Below are 16,468 nucleotides of genomic sequence, written 5' to 3'. Positions count from 1 at the left end.
AGGTAGCATCAGGTGGCTCCAATGCCCTCTTCATTCTCGTTTGCTGAGGATGACAGCATCCCCGTTCCTCCCACAGGTGTATCCAGCAAGGGAGTACAGCCTTGTAACATGCCAGCTTTCAGCCAGCAGCAGCAGAAGATAAGAGAGGAGCTTTCAGTACGGTGGAGACATACTTGATGGCACCCTGCCGAGAAAATGCCTGCCTTAAATTGCTCCGCAGGTCCCAGTCCTGATCTGACTTGAATGTCCTTCGCCGCGGCAATGTTCTCTTTGTCCCCTCCGTTTCTGGATGTTAGTAGGATCTGTAACTGTTACCTGTTTATTAAGCAGGAAAGTCTCAAGTGCTGAAATCCAGATGTTCTGGATTGGTTTGTTGTGGCTTAAAATTGCCAATGTCATAAACTCATGAATTAGATAACCTAAGACTGGAGATCTTTGCAGTTGGTTGTTCTTTGCCGGGAATACTTTGATATTGGCAGCTAATGGTCTCTGCCTCGTCACTTAAATGTCTCTAGTCCCCTCTTTAGGTACGTCATACACCGGAGTTTTGGGTTAATCCTGTTGATATCAGTGTAGAGCTGTGTTTCCCTATCAAGGTTGCAGCTGTGAGGAATGCAGCTCAGTTGGTGTAGGAAGTGATCCGTTTGTGAGGAGTTACGCAAAAAATGGTTCAGTCGATGTTCTCGTTGCCAGACACAAATGCGCTTGTGCTCCATCTCTGAGGCTCCCTGCGCTCGTGTCACCAGCTGGAGACCACTGCAGTTGCTCAGTAGATTGGAAAACTGGCTCTTAGGGTGACAGGGTGGGTTCCAATTTGTTGTGCTGAACTTACAAACCAGGAATTCAGAAATGAACTCCTACCCATGCACAAACCCCAGAGCAGCTAAATAAATACTAGTTATTCAAGCTCTAAAATAATTTACTAAGTATTCTAGGCATAAATTTTAAAGTTAAACTATAAACTTTAAAAAAAAAAACCTTTCCTTTTTTCCTCTGTAGGACAGCTGCCTATGAACAATGTTATTACGGCTCTAGAGCAGTTTCTTACTGCAAATTAAGGCAGTTGTGGATGTGGAGCAACTTGGAACTTAGAAATAATAGAGATTTAATGGCCTGCCTATATCTATTTAGCAATTTTAAATTTTTTTTTTTGTCAGGCTTTTTGCTTGCATCTTAATCATTATTTGGCCTTTTTAAATGGAATTTCTTAAAATGCATCACCTTTTATGCAACATTCAAAAGGCTAGGTTTTACACTGTTTTACAGTAATTAGCCATTCAAACCAAGGATAATCAAAGCAGAAGTTCCATTTGAAACTACATCAATGAAAACCTTATTATCTTTGACCTGAAAACAGAGGGGCTTGGTGTTGGGGCATGAAGTTACTACACAAGCAGCATTTGTTCATGTCTGTTTCAGTGGCTCCTTAATTCTAGCTTAAGGCTATGGTTTGTAAGAGTAAACAAAAACAAAACTTTGAAGAGCTTCCTTTCCTGCAGGTGACTTAAGAACCAGATACCACAAGGAAGGATAACTGGCTTATTTTCCAAACAGAAAAATCAAATACTAGAGAAGAGAACTCAAAAAAATTAGAAAAGAGAAACCAAAAACTAGAAAAGAGATTCCTGCCCCTGCTGTGCTGATAAAATAATCACTTACCTATGACACCAAAGGTGTAAGTGCTTAGCTGATGTCACAAAAGTGACTTCAAAGAAGGAAAAATGCTAATGAAGTCATCAGATACATCTGTAACTAGAGCAATAAATTTTGTCTAAAGAATCTATCCTATCATGGCACTAGATAGATTTATTTATTTCAAAAAATAATTTCTTAAAATAGTTGTATCTTACAACAATTGTATCTTACAAAATCAGAGCAGGAGAATCAGGAAAAATAAAATTACACTAAAATGTCATTTTCATACTTTTGTTGTTAACCAGGAACTTCCAATGTAGCCTTTCCCCAAAAAGCATACTACAAACCCTGGCTTTACTGGGTTACAGGATAGAAAAAATCTGTTTAAAAAATTAAAAATATAATTTTAATATTTGGAACACACTACATCAAATTTTGATGCCAGCTATGCTCAAAGCCTTGATCTGTTATATAAAATTAGCAAGAGAAGTAGGTTTTGGTGCAGATTTCTGACTTGAGAGATACTAAATGCCATTTCTGCAGTCTGAATGTTTTCAATATAAAGTGCTAATGTATTTTCATTGTTATCCCATGCAGGATTAAATTATTGATTAATCCGTTTTTATTTTTTGGCAAGCAGGAAACTCTTTAAAATTAGTTGAGTTTTTTGTAGTTTGTGCGTATATGCTTTATGTTTCCTAAAGAATTCATTGCCTCATTCTTACTGATTGACAACCATTACAAGAAAGGTTTGCTGTGAAATACCACCTTTGCATTATACTCACTGCCACATTTTGCACACCAGAACCGTACAGTCGAAGCTCTTTGATTAAACAAGCTCTATAACTATTAGTTAAGCTTATTAGATCATTAACTGGCTGCTGGGTAGGAGGTGTTTCCTTATTCTTTTCATGGCATAGGTAGTACAAAGCCTTGATTTTCTGCACATTGGAGAAACTAAATAAGCGGAGGTCTCTTTGGGCGTAATTGCCAGCTTAACTGAGCTCAGTCCCATGTACTGCACTTATTCCGTCAGAATTTTTCTTAGGACTCCCTGCCTGCTACTTTCCCAGACCCTTTCTGGCGCAGCCCATCTCTTGCAGCTCCTCTCGCTTCCATTTTCTTTCCTACATCAACGCCCACAGGCAGCCCGTGGCTCTGTAAAATCGTAGAAGGACAATGAAAATCAGAGGGCTCTGACAGATTGGTTTGTTTGGTTTTTTTTTTCCTGGTGATACTTAGTAAGAGAAAGCTGAATTTAGGACAGCGGCAGCCTGAACTTTGTGCCTGTTGCTCTTCAGCTGGAGATGGTTGCTTTGCCATCAGGGGCTGCAGGAGGGACCCTAGCGTGCGGCTCTGCATCTCCGCTCGACGGTCCAGCTCTGGCCGGTGGCCGGCCTGGGCGATAGAGGCGGCTGATGAGCGGGGACGTGTCTCCTTCGCTACCCGTTCTACGGGCAGCGTGACACCGAGGGAGAAACGGTAAAAGCAGCTGCAGGTAAGGGAGTGATCCAGAGGGTCCCTGAATCCAGATCCCGGAGTGATACAGCAACCGTTCAGAGCAGAGAGGTAGATTTCAGGGAAGGGCTGGGGGAAGAAAAAAAAAAAAAAAAAAAAAAAGGAGAGTGGAAACTGTCATCTGCCAAAATGACAGAGCGTGCAGTGCCGGCCCCGTAGGCATGGACCTGTTTTCTTTGAGATCGGGCCCTCTGCCCACCCCATCGGTTCAAATTCCGAAATTGCCTGTGCGGAGGGTGCTGGCTGCTGCTGTCTCATCAGAGAGCTTAACTGCGCCTGACTGCTGCTTGGGCTCAGGTTTAATTTAGCCATAACACACTTATGGGAACGTTTCATTCCTGTGTGTTTGTTTTTGTTGGAAATGACTACTTGGTTAGATTGAATGACTGTGATTAGAAAGTTGAATAAATTACTTCCCCCCCCCCCCCACCTGTTTTGCTGTAGCAGGCATTTTCTGGTAAAAGGTAGGTAAAATATTCAGTATAGAAAACTACACAGAGGTTAGATTAATAAAAAAAAAAAAAAGGAACTTTATTAAACCTGTGTGTTTTTAAACAAATTTATTTGAACAAAAGTTTTAGTAACTACAAGCACTGTCCTGAACTGTGCATTACTGGTCACCGTGTCCTTCAAGATGCCACAGCTGATGAATTGCATTTTTCTTCAGTTCTTTTTTTATGCATGCATTGTAAGGAACGAGCAGGTTTTGCTTCTGTAGTGTTGCTCAGTTTCTTAACTTTGAAAAACTAATGCTTTAAAATGGAAATAGAACTGATATCCTTTCTACACTTGCAAAAAAATGTGCAACTGGTGCTAGGTGCTTAGCCAGTGATTTTCGCTAGCTTAGCAATATGAATATCTGTAAAAGTCTGGCAAAAACGTGTTTTTTGAATTTTCTAATTTATAGATTGTAAGAGATGACATACTTAGTCACTGATACAGGCTGTCCGGATTTAAAATATTAAACAGACTTATTTTGCTCAATGAAACAAAAAGTTGACTTAGCAGTTTAAGCTGTGTCTCTCTCTATGCCGTAATCAATTTTTTTTAGTGAGAAGGGGCTACATGAAAGGTATTCTGGAACTTATTTTATTCTAATATAAATAAGCGTTACCTGCAGTTCAGCATAAACACAACTCCCCCTCCCAAGGAAACTGTAGCATATGTGGATTTTCAGCTCTGTTTTTAAGATGAATGTGAGTGCTCAGTCATCCTTCTCCCTCGTTCCCACTCAGCCCTTTCCAGCTTTGAACCTATTGCCCACTTTCAACCCTTGTTTGATGAGAGTGTGATTAAAATACTAAAGGTAAGGAATTCATGTAAGTTTTATGGGAACCATTGGCACATTAGAGGGGCCAACTTTGCACTTCAAGTGAGGGAAGGGCTGTAGTGTGAGATAGCTCCTATTAGAGACTAGAAAATTCATGTAAGGGAGAGTCCCAATAAGGCAGGCTTTCTAAATTCTGATCTTTGTGGCTGGTTTGGATATTTACTTATATATTCCACAGGTCTTTCAACAGTATTTGAAAGGAAAGAATTTTTTCATTAACTTCTATCATGATGTTTTCTTTTGAAGAGTTCAGATCTGGCATTAGAGGAACACAAGGAACTGATATAATGGTATAATTTGGTGAATCAATCCAGTGAGAGACTGTACTCACAAATTGGGTATCACCACAGATAGTTTTGAATAGCACGTATGCACATACTGGCATAGATTATCTGTTAAAAATGGAGAGAAGACAGTACCAAAAACTATTTCCCTTTAAAATCTGTTTTCCTAGTAAGGGCAGAAGGGAAACCAGAAAAATTTGAAGAGATGGAATGACCTGTTGAGTAACTTGTAACAAACAGATTTCTAAAAACATCAAAGCAGTTCCTTGCTGATAGTGACAGGCTGTAAAAGGCTGCAAGAGATCTTAACTTCCAAAGCGATCTGTAAAATACAATAAAACTACCATAAGGTGTCACTATAACCCAAGCAACTCTCAAATAAACCGCAAACATTACAGACATGTTCTTAGCCAGCTACAAGGCTTTCCTTATACTGCTTTGTGAAAGTAAAAAGGACCTGTTTTTAAATAGCAGAGTATTTCTGTATGCACAGAAATAATCATATACAATACACCAGCTTTATATTTTCCTTTTTTTTTTTTTTTTTTGTCTGGTAGGTGTATTGTCACCCTTTCTTAGCATTTAGACCTATTCACTTTTGGGAGAGCAGTGAAGAGTGTTTGCAAAGTTAGCCACAAAAATATCAGACTTAGGAAACTACATTTTACACAGTGGTTGTTGGCTCTATATACAGAAGGGTTTTTTTTGCCTTAGAGAGGGCTTCTGTTGAAGAAGTTCATGCTTAATATATTAATAAAAAAAGTTTTCTAGCATTAAATATACCTGTAGTAGTTAGTGCAATGATATGGAAGCTCTGCCCTTTTGAGGGGAAACAGATGTACTTCACATAATAGCTTTCCACACAGAAATGCTTTAAAAAGCCTTCCTACTTACTGTGTAAGGCATAATTAATTACTATTTAATTAGCAGTTTCCAGTAAGGAAAACTATAAATAAGAATTCCTATTTCCATTATTGTTTTATTTGTTGTTAGCATCCCAGGAGCCTCTGTTTTTATTTCTTGGCCAGCTGTGATCAAATTGCTTTCCTATCAGCTACCTGATCAGGAAGCAGAAACTAGAAACTAAAGATGAATTTTTTAACCATTTGAAATTAATGCCAGTTTTGCCACTGACATCAGGGAAACAAACATAGCATCTGAAAAATTGATTTGGGCTGACTGAACACAGCATTTAAACATGGCAGGAAAGGACTCAGTTCTCATATATAGTAAAATAGAGATCAAAATCCTGAAGTCTTTGAATCCATCTTCATTTATGGAGGCAAAGTGCAGATGTTGTAAAGCCATAGATTTCAAACCCTGAAGGACCATTTTGATCATTTAATGAAACCCTTCTATAACATGGGGTCCCAGGTCACCCCTTTCATCTTTGACATCAGATGCTGTAGATCTCGAAGGCTGGTTTTAGGTCCATATTGGCTCTAAAATACAGTTTTAATACAGCCTTACTAGAGGTCTTTGGGGGATATGAGTCTGTAGTTTCAGTGGTAACTACAAGTTGAATGAGCCAGAAGTAGTTTTAATTTTGCAAAATGTTTCTTTGCAAGTGCAGGCCTAATCATGCTGTGTCTTGGACTTAGATTCCAGCTTGCAAGCAGCAGACTGTACAATGATATGATATAATACAACGTGTTTTAAGAAGGTCTGAGACAAGGAGAATCACAATGGGGGTAATTTAATTTTTGCAAAAGAAAATTAAGGCATGGGGTTAAAACAGGAAAGGAAAAAGTAGGAACAATGAGAGCTGGGTCCATAAGGGCTATCATGATAGGTCTTGTTAAGGAAAAGAGATTTCTTCAGCCGATGCTCCAAAACACGTACTGGGATTAGTCGCATCGGGATTGCCGTGGCCTCATCCAGCCCATCCTTGCTGGGAACTGGGAGGTGTCCCAGAGGATGGTGCCCCAGTGGATGGTGCCCCAGCAGGAGCCGGGCACTGCGAAGCTGCGGTGACACTCTCTGCAGCAGCGTTTTGGAGTCCAGGCGTTTTACTGCTCCTGTCGAGCAGCCTCCCTGCAGAGAAGCAAGAGTGAGTAAACCCTTTTCTTTAAGGCTCAGGGCGCGGGTCAGTGAATTTCAAAAGGGGCCACGGCTGCGGCGCTGCAGAACTGCGGGCAGTGGAAGGATGGCAAAGCGTAAAGAGGAGGGAGAGGTGAAACCTGCTGTGAGAAATGTACAGTTCTGCTAGTGGGGAGGTGGGCAATATTGCTCATGTGAGCCCCTCCATCCGTGAGGGGAACGTGCCAGCCAGGACGTCCCTCTGAGCGAGCCGCTTGAAGCATTCCCAAATGCACGAAGGGCAGACTTAAGGCTTCCGTGCTAAACGCCATTAGAGAACGTGTGGATAAGTGAAAAAAAGCACTAAATTTGAAGCATAGCTTCTTTCTTGTGCCTGCTCTGTGCTCTCTTTAACTGAAGCAGGAGCCGAAGTCCAGAAAGAAGGGCAAACTAAAAACCTGGGTTCCAGAGCTGCTGGGAGGCTGGGGGTTTGAACACCACTTCCCAACTGGACCCCCAGTCTTCCAAGGTGAATTCCTTGCACTGGGATTCGCACCATTTCCAGTTTGGAGCTGGGTTCTTACATGGTTTCAAGCGTTCAGCTGCCTTAAGAGCATTCAGGAAACTATCCCAAATGCTAGCAAATACACGTTTGTTTAAATGGAAGACAATTTTCTTGTATACTTCTACGCGTATACATCCCTAAAAGCTGCTCCCAGGGCAGCAAGACGTGCTGCAGGGAGGGTTTACCGCGCGGTCTTTGAGTGGGCAGTGAGAGCAGTCGCTGCTCAACCCAACTAGAGAGAAATACACCCAGAGAAGCCCTGCTACAGGCATATGGGTCCGTAGTGCTGGGAGCTGGCTGGCTCCGCAGTTACGGCTCGCTGTGGGAGGACTGTCTGCCGGAACAAATGGGGGGAGCTGGGTTGAGCCTGGAGTTTTCCAACAGCGCTCTACAGCACGTGAATTATTCAGAGATGAGAAAGAACCTGTAACCAGTTCTGCCACAAAAGAGACTCCAGCCAAGCAAAACTTCCTCAGCTCACAAATATTCCCCTCCTGTCCCTCTCCCTCTCCCTCTCCCTCTCCCTCTCCTTCTCCTCTTTATACCAGGAATAAAGGATTTCGGTGCAGGCTGCTTGCCTGCCTCACCTAACCGTGAGGAAATGTTTTCTGCAATATTCTCTTCCTTGTAGCGGAGCTGGGACAATCCAGACATTTGGTATTTGTATTACGGAGGCATATAAAACCCAGAGACTGCTGGCCCATGCGAGGAGCCAGGGGAGGGATGGAGGGAGGGCTAGCCCTTGCCCTGCTTTGGCCCAGATTTACATCCCCCCCAATCCTCCTCACTGCGTTCAAACACCAAATGAGGAGTCTGTAAGGGAAATCGACTCCCATCTGCTTTGTTTCTCTGGAGGAATCGCTTTCTCGCGTTCCTTTTCCCCTCTCTCTCTCGGCAGAGTCTGGGCAGACCATGCTCTGAACAGAATTGAGGGGGGGAAAACGTGACCCCTGTGCCTGGGAGGGTAAGGACAAGCGTAGGGCAGGAGGGGGGCCGGGGGCAGAGCGGGAGCTGGGGTTCATGGGTGGGCAGCTGCCTGCCCTCCTGCCCTCCGCACAGCACCTCGCAGCTGGGACCTTCCGGGGAAAACCAGTTCTTCTGGTGGTGGTGATGCTGGTGGTGCTGGTGCTGGTGGTGCTCTGACAGGCACCAACATTTAACTGCCCTTGGGAGAGCAAGGGGAACGTGGGAAACGCAAAGCTCTCCGTTTTTCTAACAAACTGGAAGGTTTCTGCCTTCCCCTCTGCCCAGGGAACAGGGAAGGGCTGACAGGAGCCCAAAACTAATATGAAATGGGGCTGCTTTTTTTTTTTTTTATTTCCTCGTCCTCCATAACCCAAACCCAGTAACTGAGGCCTTGCCAAAAGCAGAATTTCTTCATTTGACTCCAGCCAACACGCAGGCTTGACGAGAGTACTGGCAGGCTGCATTTCCACGAGTATTTTCATTAAATACTTTCCGCCAAGCTAGGAAAAGTGTGTTGTCATCACGAGTTGGACTGGTTCACCTCTTTCAGCCACTTTGTGTTTCAAAAATCCAATGCATTTAATTTATAGCCGGTCTTTCATTGCTTATTCAAACGGCATCGCACCAATGCACCTCTGTGTCTGTCTGGGCCCAGGACCATCAATAATAAATGACCAGCCTGGGGAAGGCGGCTCTGGGTTCAAACCAGCAGGTTCACTGGGGTAGGGGGGCTCATCGGGGGGGGGTACTTAGTGAATGGGAACTGTAGCTTGCAATAATTCCGTCCCTGCAGAAAAGACTCGTAAATGTTTAATAAACTTCTTGCCCTTGCCATAGAGGAGGTCTTATTAATGAAGCGGAGTGGCTTGAGGACAGGTATTGTGTCCGTTACTATAGCACCACCTCGCACGGGATCTGGGAGGGAGGGAGGGAGGGAGGGAGGAAGGCTCCGAGGATGAGCCCCAGCCAGCCAGCCTGAGGTTGGTCCCTGGAAGAAGCAGCCGTGTCCTGCCCGGGGACCCCGACCCGCTGCAGCCCCCCCAGCCCGGCACCAGCTGCCCCGGTCGGGTCCCCGACCCGGCGCGGATGCTCGGCGGAGCTGCTGCAAGTGCATCGCCAAATGCCTGGGTGCTTCCCAGGGGGGTTCGCTCCAGAGCTCTTCTCCTCTGACTTTCTGGCTTTGGAAGATCTGCTTTGATTATTTTTTTTTTAATTTTTTTTTATTTTGTCTTCCATGCACCTTTCTTGAGCAACTGGTTGTTATTGCGGAGGTCACCGAGGGGACCGGCGCAGGCTCCCCAGTCTGGCATCGGGAGCTATGCCAGCAGAAGTGAATGCTTGTTAACACAAGGGATTTCCCGAAGAAGAAAGACAAAATGCCTTTCAAAGGGTTCGGTTCGCTGAAGGAAAGATTTTTTAACCCGGGGAAGGAAGAGGTGAAGAACACCGTTAGTGACTCGCTGGGGAAACTGAGAAGGTAAAATCCAACAGGAAATTCCCAGACAGGTCCACTGGTTCAATTTATTAAAGAGAAACGAAGTATAGAAAAATGTATAAACACAAAACAGAATTTAGAGTTGCGAAATTATTATCTGAGTTCAGATAGTGAGACACCCCTTGCTGCAAGACAGAAGGTGTAAAAGGAGCACTGTTACAACAGCAAGTGACTATAGATGATAGAATATTTATATTAAACAAAAAAAAGGTGAAAACAAGTTATAAAATAGTGTTCTAATATTACAAAGAGCATGAAAAAGTGTTTTAATTAAAAAAACTCTTAAATAATTAAGTGTGAATAATTCTGTGGTTTAGCTTCCATGAGAAAAACTGATGATTTAATGGGAATTAACACTCTCAAATGATGCCACTCTTGAAATTAGACTTAATGTTCCTAAATTACGGGGGCTTTTTTGAAAATCTTGCTCCGAATCAGTAAGAAAAAATGTATTCAGTAGAGATGTGTATGTGTGTGTTTACTGAGACTAACAAATTAGAACAGGGAGAAGCAGCTGTTTGCTAGCAAAAAGAGAAAAAAAGGTTAAAAATTTTTATCTTAATTGACAGTTTACAAAACAACAAACTGAAAGATTTTTATTTTTTGAGACATGAAAAGACGATGTAACAAATGACCTGTTTCATAAAGGGAAAGAGATTTTTCATTTAAATGGAAGATTATTTCTATTAGTAATGGCCACTGACATTTATTTGTCTAATCAGTAGACGAGAGCCAGAGGGTTCAGTGGCATTTCTTGCATGCTTGATGTGAAGTGTTTAAAATCTTTGTGTGGATCAGGCCAACACTTTAACTGAATGTATTTTTAGTGATTCAATTGTATTTGCTTTCATATCCATCCCTTTACCTTCTTTGGGGAATGCTGGTTTTGAGATGTAGTTCTTGGCACATCTAAACATGCCTTTGATCACAAGAAAATGTATAATAATTTACATGGATTATACTACAGCATGTATATACAGGAAAATAAGCATGTACAATTTTAAAGAAGTTGCTAATACGAATTGGTAGATTGCCAGTTACACTATTTCTGTGCCATGTGAACAGAGTGTGTGTTCCACACAGTTTCAATAACTTTTCTACATTTACAGTGTTATAGTTGAAGTCAGACGTTTTGCTTTTTTTACCTTTATGATACACTACAGTAATTCCAGGGATTCCATTTTTCTTTTAAAACATCAAGTTAAGTCATTTATTCAATCATAAATTCTCTTTGCTCTGGGCTTTGCTGGCCAATTTGATCAAATACACGTAGGGTTCGTAATTAGTGAGTTTGTGAGTATGTATGCAGCAGTACGCTGGGTTTGCTGTGTGGAAAAGGTATGCAAACTTTAAATTATCCAGATTACTCTTCTCTTGTAGCCATGTATCAAGGATGTCATGCTGGTTCCTACACAGTTGATCGATAGTACTGGCATCCAACTTCAGCAACATTGCTACTGGATCAAACCAGACCAAATCTGAGTTGAGATACGAGAAAGTTTGCTGGACTTAATTATTTTCTGTTTTAAACATACGTATACCAGTGCCTTTCTTAGATATACTAGCCAGTGGAGGAAATAATCCGAACAATAAAAGTTCTTTTACTACATCTGCAATCAGATCTAAGTAAGAATTGCTGCAAGCTGAGCAGTCTCTTAGGAAATATGCAGTCATATTTGAAGGTGTCTGTAAGGAATGCAACATGCATACTTTTAACTTGAACTTCATTCTTTACAGTTTAGCCTACATATGGGAGCATACGCTTCCTTTTTTTACGTGATGGTATATAAGTATATATACCAGCTGCAACCTCGACTTTGCTCTTCATCCAATCCAATTGACCTTAATATGGTGTAAATCAGCAAAGAATTTGGTTTCTCTTCTAGCATTTGATAGGTGATTAATTATATTAATGTGCATTTAGATTAGGTCTCCAAGTGTGATTTCACTGACTGCTGTGTGTTGATGTGGGATCCAAACTAGCAAAGTGGGTAGAAAAATACCCTTTAGCTTTGGTAAATATGACGAGTCTTTGCCTTCCTACCACATTTTCTCCGTCTCGCAAACAGCAGGGCAGATCCAGAAGTCAGTCTCTGGCAACGCCGGCTGCTCCAGAGCCATCGGCCGCAGACAAGTTCAGGTGCTAAAGCACAAGGAGTTTTAGCTGCAGAAAGCAACTTACTGTCTCCTCACAGGTGTGTAGCAACCTCAAATTATTTTGTGGGTGCTACAAAACAAGAGTCTGCCTGCAGGAGCTGGATCCTGGAAGGGAGGCAAGGGACTGAACTGGTGAGACCCGAGAGGCGTCCGTCCTTTAGGCTGTTGCCAGCGGTTTCATTTGGGAGAACTTAGAAGATGTTTTAGAAAATGTTTTAGATGTTTTGTACAAAATAATTTTTTAATGCAAAATGGGGTTTGCTCTTGATTAGTTAAATACAGTGAGGCAGCCAAAAAAAAAAAAAAAATTTAGAGGATTCAAGACGTGGGTGAATGGATATCAGAGCTGGTGCTCTGCAAGTGTTAGAAGTTTCCCAGAAAAGAAAGCTTTTCCTGCAGGCACAAACACTTGGGGGCTTCTGTGAACTTAGTGCAGTCAAAGAAAAAATTGTGAACTTAGTGTAGTCAAAGAAAAATTCATGAACTGAAGAAGAATCTCAGGCTCTGCCTGCTCTGAGGATTTCAGGAGTTTGGGGCCAGCTAATGGCAACTGTGAGCTTAATGATGAAGTGGGAAGTGACTAAGTGGGTTTACAACTCAGAAACGTCACCGTTAATGTGAAAAGTCGTATGGGCTGTGTCACACAGCTGCTGTATGTAGTCTGATGTCCCTTGATGAATTAGCCAGCCTACACTGCTAAAAGCTGCAACTTCAATCTGGGTGATGCACCCTTGCATTGGACAGGGCTCCTCTGCTGGATCATAGACTTCGCCCTCTCAAATTTTTCCTTTCCACACAAGTCCGGAGAGTTTAGTGCCCCACAGACCCAGCAGCGCTCTGAACGCCATGTGGGGTGTCCAGACTCGGGTACAACCGTGTTAGTGCTCCAGCACCCACGGGGCATCCCATCCCCTCCCGTGCACCGGCGCTGTGCCGAGGAGAACCTGCGAGGCTGCCCGGGAGCGCAGCACCTCTGAGACGCAGTCCCACGGTGCATACGTCTGAGACACGCCACGGCTTTCACGCAAACACCACGCCAAAAAACCAGGCAGAGAGGTCCCACGCACTGGGCGACTTAAGAGGGTTTTGCCTGTCCGTACTGGGATTTTGTACCGAGGCACCAGTGGCAGGGTTTGGTACGGAAAATTATCACCTGGGCAAATCCCTAGAGAGTTAATGAGATTCTAGAAGATTGTATCTGATTTTGGATAAATGATCTTTTTCCATAGTCATTGTGTAGGTTTCCGAAGTTACGGCAGGGTCGTCAGTAATTGTTGCGTGTGATGACTGATGCTGGGTTTGTAGGTGTGAGGTTTGAACGCTGCGTATGATTGTGCTGCAGCTGCCTGTGAAAGACTGTAATTATCTGGTGAAAGTCGTTCAAGGATGTGCTCTAACACGTGGCAAGTATTAACATTTGCCCGTTATTGTAAAATCTATGTGTTTTTAATCAAATGAAATGGTGTGATTCTAGCCCACCTACTTTATAATTTCAAGAAATAACTATTTCCTATGCTAAAATCCCATAAATACAGATTGCTGAATGTATATGTGTTCTAGGGATTTTGTTTATTAGTGATAGGAACTTTGGACATTTCTTTCGTTCTTCCAAAATTCTGTATACGCCAGACTAGTCATTCAACAAAGAACAGAAATTTTGCATACAGTTATTATGACATTTGGGCACAGAACATGGATGCAGACATCCTCAAATAGCTTAGCTCTTCTTATTTTCCAAGTGTTGTATGTTTGCTGAAAAAAGGAAACAGATTGATGTAAGGACTGAACATTTCCTGTGCTGCGAAATGCTCTCCTGGGTTAGTCAGATAATTAGAGAGCACTGGCTCCAAAGCAGTTTTGTTCTAAATCATTGGTGTACAACAAGTGAAAATTTTCAGTGGCACTACCAAAATATATAGATCAATTGGAAGATATATTTCTCATCTTTCATGGAGTTGCCATACCTTCATTATGTACCTGGTCAATAAAATAAAGCCAAAAAGCTAGGTTGGACACTGGCTCTGTCAATGTCTGCACTGCTAATGCTTCATCCCGGCTCCGTTTTTGGACTGCTATTGCAAAATAGTTTTCTGCAAGACAAATCTGCTAAAGAGGGGTTAACACTAAGCTTTGGGGGTATGAAATATACTGTGTGGATTTGGGGTCATGGATGAGTCCTCAACATGCTTTTATTAGTGGGGGGGTCAGTACAATAGCAAAACAATTAATTTCTCCGCAGAGGCAATGTTGGCCCACAGCGCTAGTCCTGGCTCACCACTTTGAACAGTGAATTTGGAGCAGAAGGATGTTTTCATGCCTATCTGAATTGACAGCCAGCTGAAAATGTCCAGATCAGAACAGATGTTTTGGCTTTGCATGATGTGTCTAATCTTTGCCAGCTGCCCAAAATAATGCACCAATTAAAGCCTAATGTCTCTATTATAAATAGAGAGCCTGGTAAAGGTATAAAAATTTGAGAAATTGTGCTTTGATTTAATTCAATCAATATCTTAGATTATGTTAGAGGAAGACAATTAAATTACTTCTTTTGGTTTGTTAATAACTCTTTTGAAATGACAACAGTCCTAAAAAATAATTAGTCAATTGTCTTTTCACTTCCTGAGGTCTTTATTTTTGATATTTTATTCTGTTTACACCTACTTATATTAGCACACAGAGCATGGAATATACAGTGTCTTCTTTTTAAAGTGCCTGACTGCATTACCCTCTGTACTCTCATTTCACTAACAAATGCTGTTTCCCTGCCAGTGAATCATAAGATCTCAATCACCTTCAATAACACCACAGAAATATCACATTTCCTGTTTTACCTTGCTTTAATGCAAAGTCTTCCCTCCAGCCTGACAATGAGCTAATGATCTAACTTTGCAGTTAGCACTGATTTGAGCAAGGGATTAAATCAAATAATCCCGGGAGTTCCCTTCTGGCCCCAAACACTCTGACTCTAGTGTTTTTTGGAAATATGAGCTGATGGACTGTAACATGCTTTTTTTCTTTTTGCTAAGACTAAGGCTGAAGTAATGGCAATGTAAAAGGAATAATATAGTAAATGATGCACCAGTTATCCTGTAGCTCTAAGGCCTAGAAATGCTGAGATTTTTAGGTGAAACTTCATAGTGGAAAGATATATTTAAGTCCACTGAAGCACCCCAGGAAGCCATACTTACCACCTGTATTTGCAAAACCTTTAGTATAGAGTGCTATCTGTTAGATTATGGGTAATATATTAGATTTAGAGCAACTGGAGAAAGCTGTGATTAAACCAACACTGTTCTCCCAAAAGACCCAACCAGCTACTGTGTAGATCAGCCAGGTGTAGCCCATCCATGTATGCTCTGTCAACATTTCTTTATAGCTGATTTTTGTACGGAAAACCAAAGCGCATTAGATTTCAAATACACTTAGCCAGATGTGTGAAAGAAGGAAATAAGTTACTCCTTATCAGAAAAGAGTGAACAAAGTCATTTCATCATCTTGTATGGCAAGCTGGGCTTCCTTTAGATTAAGTAACTGTTCATATTTTCACAGTACTGAGAGTAACTCCATGGCAGGCACAAAAGGAGCTGGATCCTGAGCTCGCTGCTTCAGAGCAATGCCAAAACTGAACGGCTTCCTAATGGAGCTGCTGATCGAGGTCTCCCTTAGTAAACAATTAACTTTAAGCTCGTGGGTAGTGTTCAGCGGGCTAGTTATGTATTCACAGCTAAGCACGTGCTTAAATCTCAGCATGTCAGAAACCCTGTATTCTGCATTTGAAACAAATGCATGGGAAATTCATGTTAGGAAAGGACGTATTTAGCTCCAGTCCAGAGGTGCGTGTTCAGTTATTTCTCGCCTCCCCTTTCCTACCAGAGACATCCCTTGGTCCTGCAGCATCCATGGGACGTTAATAGCTCCAATCAGATTGGGAGACCAGATTAATTTTTAATTGCACTATCATGCAGTTCCAGATTACATAGAAGTGCCATTTTGTTTAATGTGAATCTCTCAGCCAGGGTGCTCGCCAGAAAAGGAAAGGCTGAGTACGCAAAGCTGGAGGAGCTGCTGCACTCCCGTGTTAGTTGGTAGCTGACGGGCAACCTCTCGCAGGCTGAAGTGGCTGGGTACTATTTGCTCCCATCCCAAGTAAATGGGAGAGCCTCCATCCCTGGCACCTTCCCTCCCAACCGCACTGCCGTTGCCACACCACATTTGATCCCAGGCAAAGCCCTTTCAGCCTCTGCTGCTGAGGAGTGGTGAATCTACAGCCCGGAAAGTCGCCGTCTTCCTTCAGACCTCATTTCGCATTAAGTATTTTACAGAAAGGGCACACGTTTGACAATAGGAGTTTCAGGGGTTCGCTTTGAGCAAAACCATGCTTTGTGCTGTATTTGCCCTTTTCTTGAAACCTACTGCCAGCTCTGCTTAGTGGATCTAATTAGAAATTACGATTAATTTCTTCGTATCTATATTTTCCTAACAACCAGCAGAATTTATCA

General features: G+C 42.3%; 1 protein-coding gene across 1 annotated transcript in view; it reads left to right on the top strand.

Annotated features, from left to right (window-relative positions):
• Positions 1–8,153: 8,153 nt before the first annotated feature.
• SLC17A8 (solute carrier family 17 member 8) overlaps positions 8,154–16,468 on the top strand; it is a 32,620-nt gene continuing 24,305 nt past the window's right edge. Inside the window, exon 1 of the mRNA XM_069773290.1 lies at positions 8,154–9,794. Within this exon, the coding sequence (XP_069629391.1) occupies positions 9,652–9,794 (143 nt within the window). The 5' untranslated portion in view covers positions 8,154–9,651. The remainder of the gene's footprint in view (positions 9,795–16,468) is intronic.

The sequence above is a fragment of the Haliaeetus albicilla genome, chromosome 28 (assembly GCF_947461875.1).
Source record: "Haliaeetus albicilla chromosome 28, bHalAlb1.1, whole genome shotgun sequence".
In the NCBI taxonomy this organism is placed as follows: Eukaryota; Metazoa; Chordata; class Aves; order Accipitriformes; family Accipitridae; genus Haliaeetus; species Haliaeetus albicilla.
The sequence above is the reverse complement of the archived record's forward strand: the minus strand, read 5'-3'. Positions and strand labels throughout refer to the sequence as shown.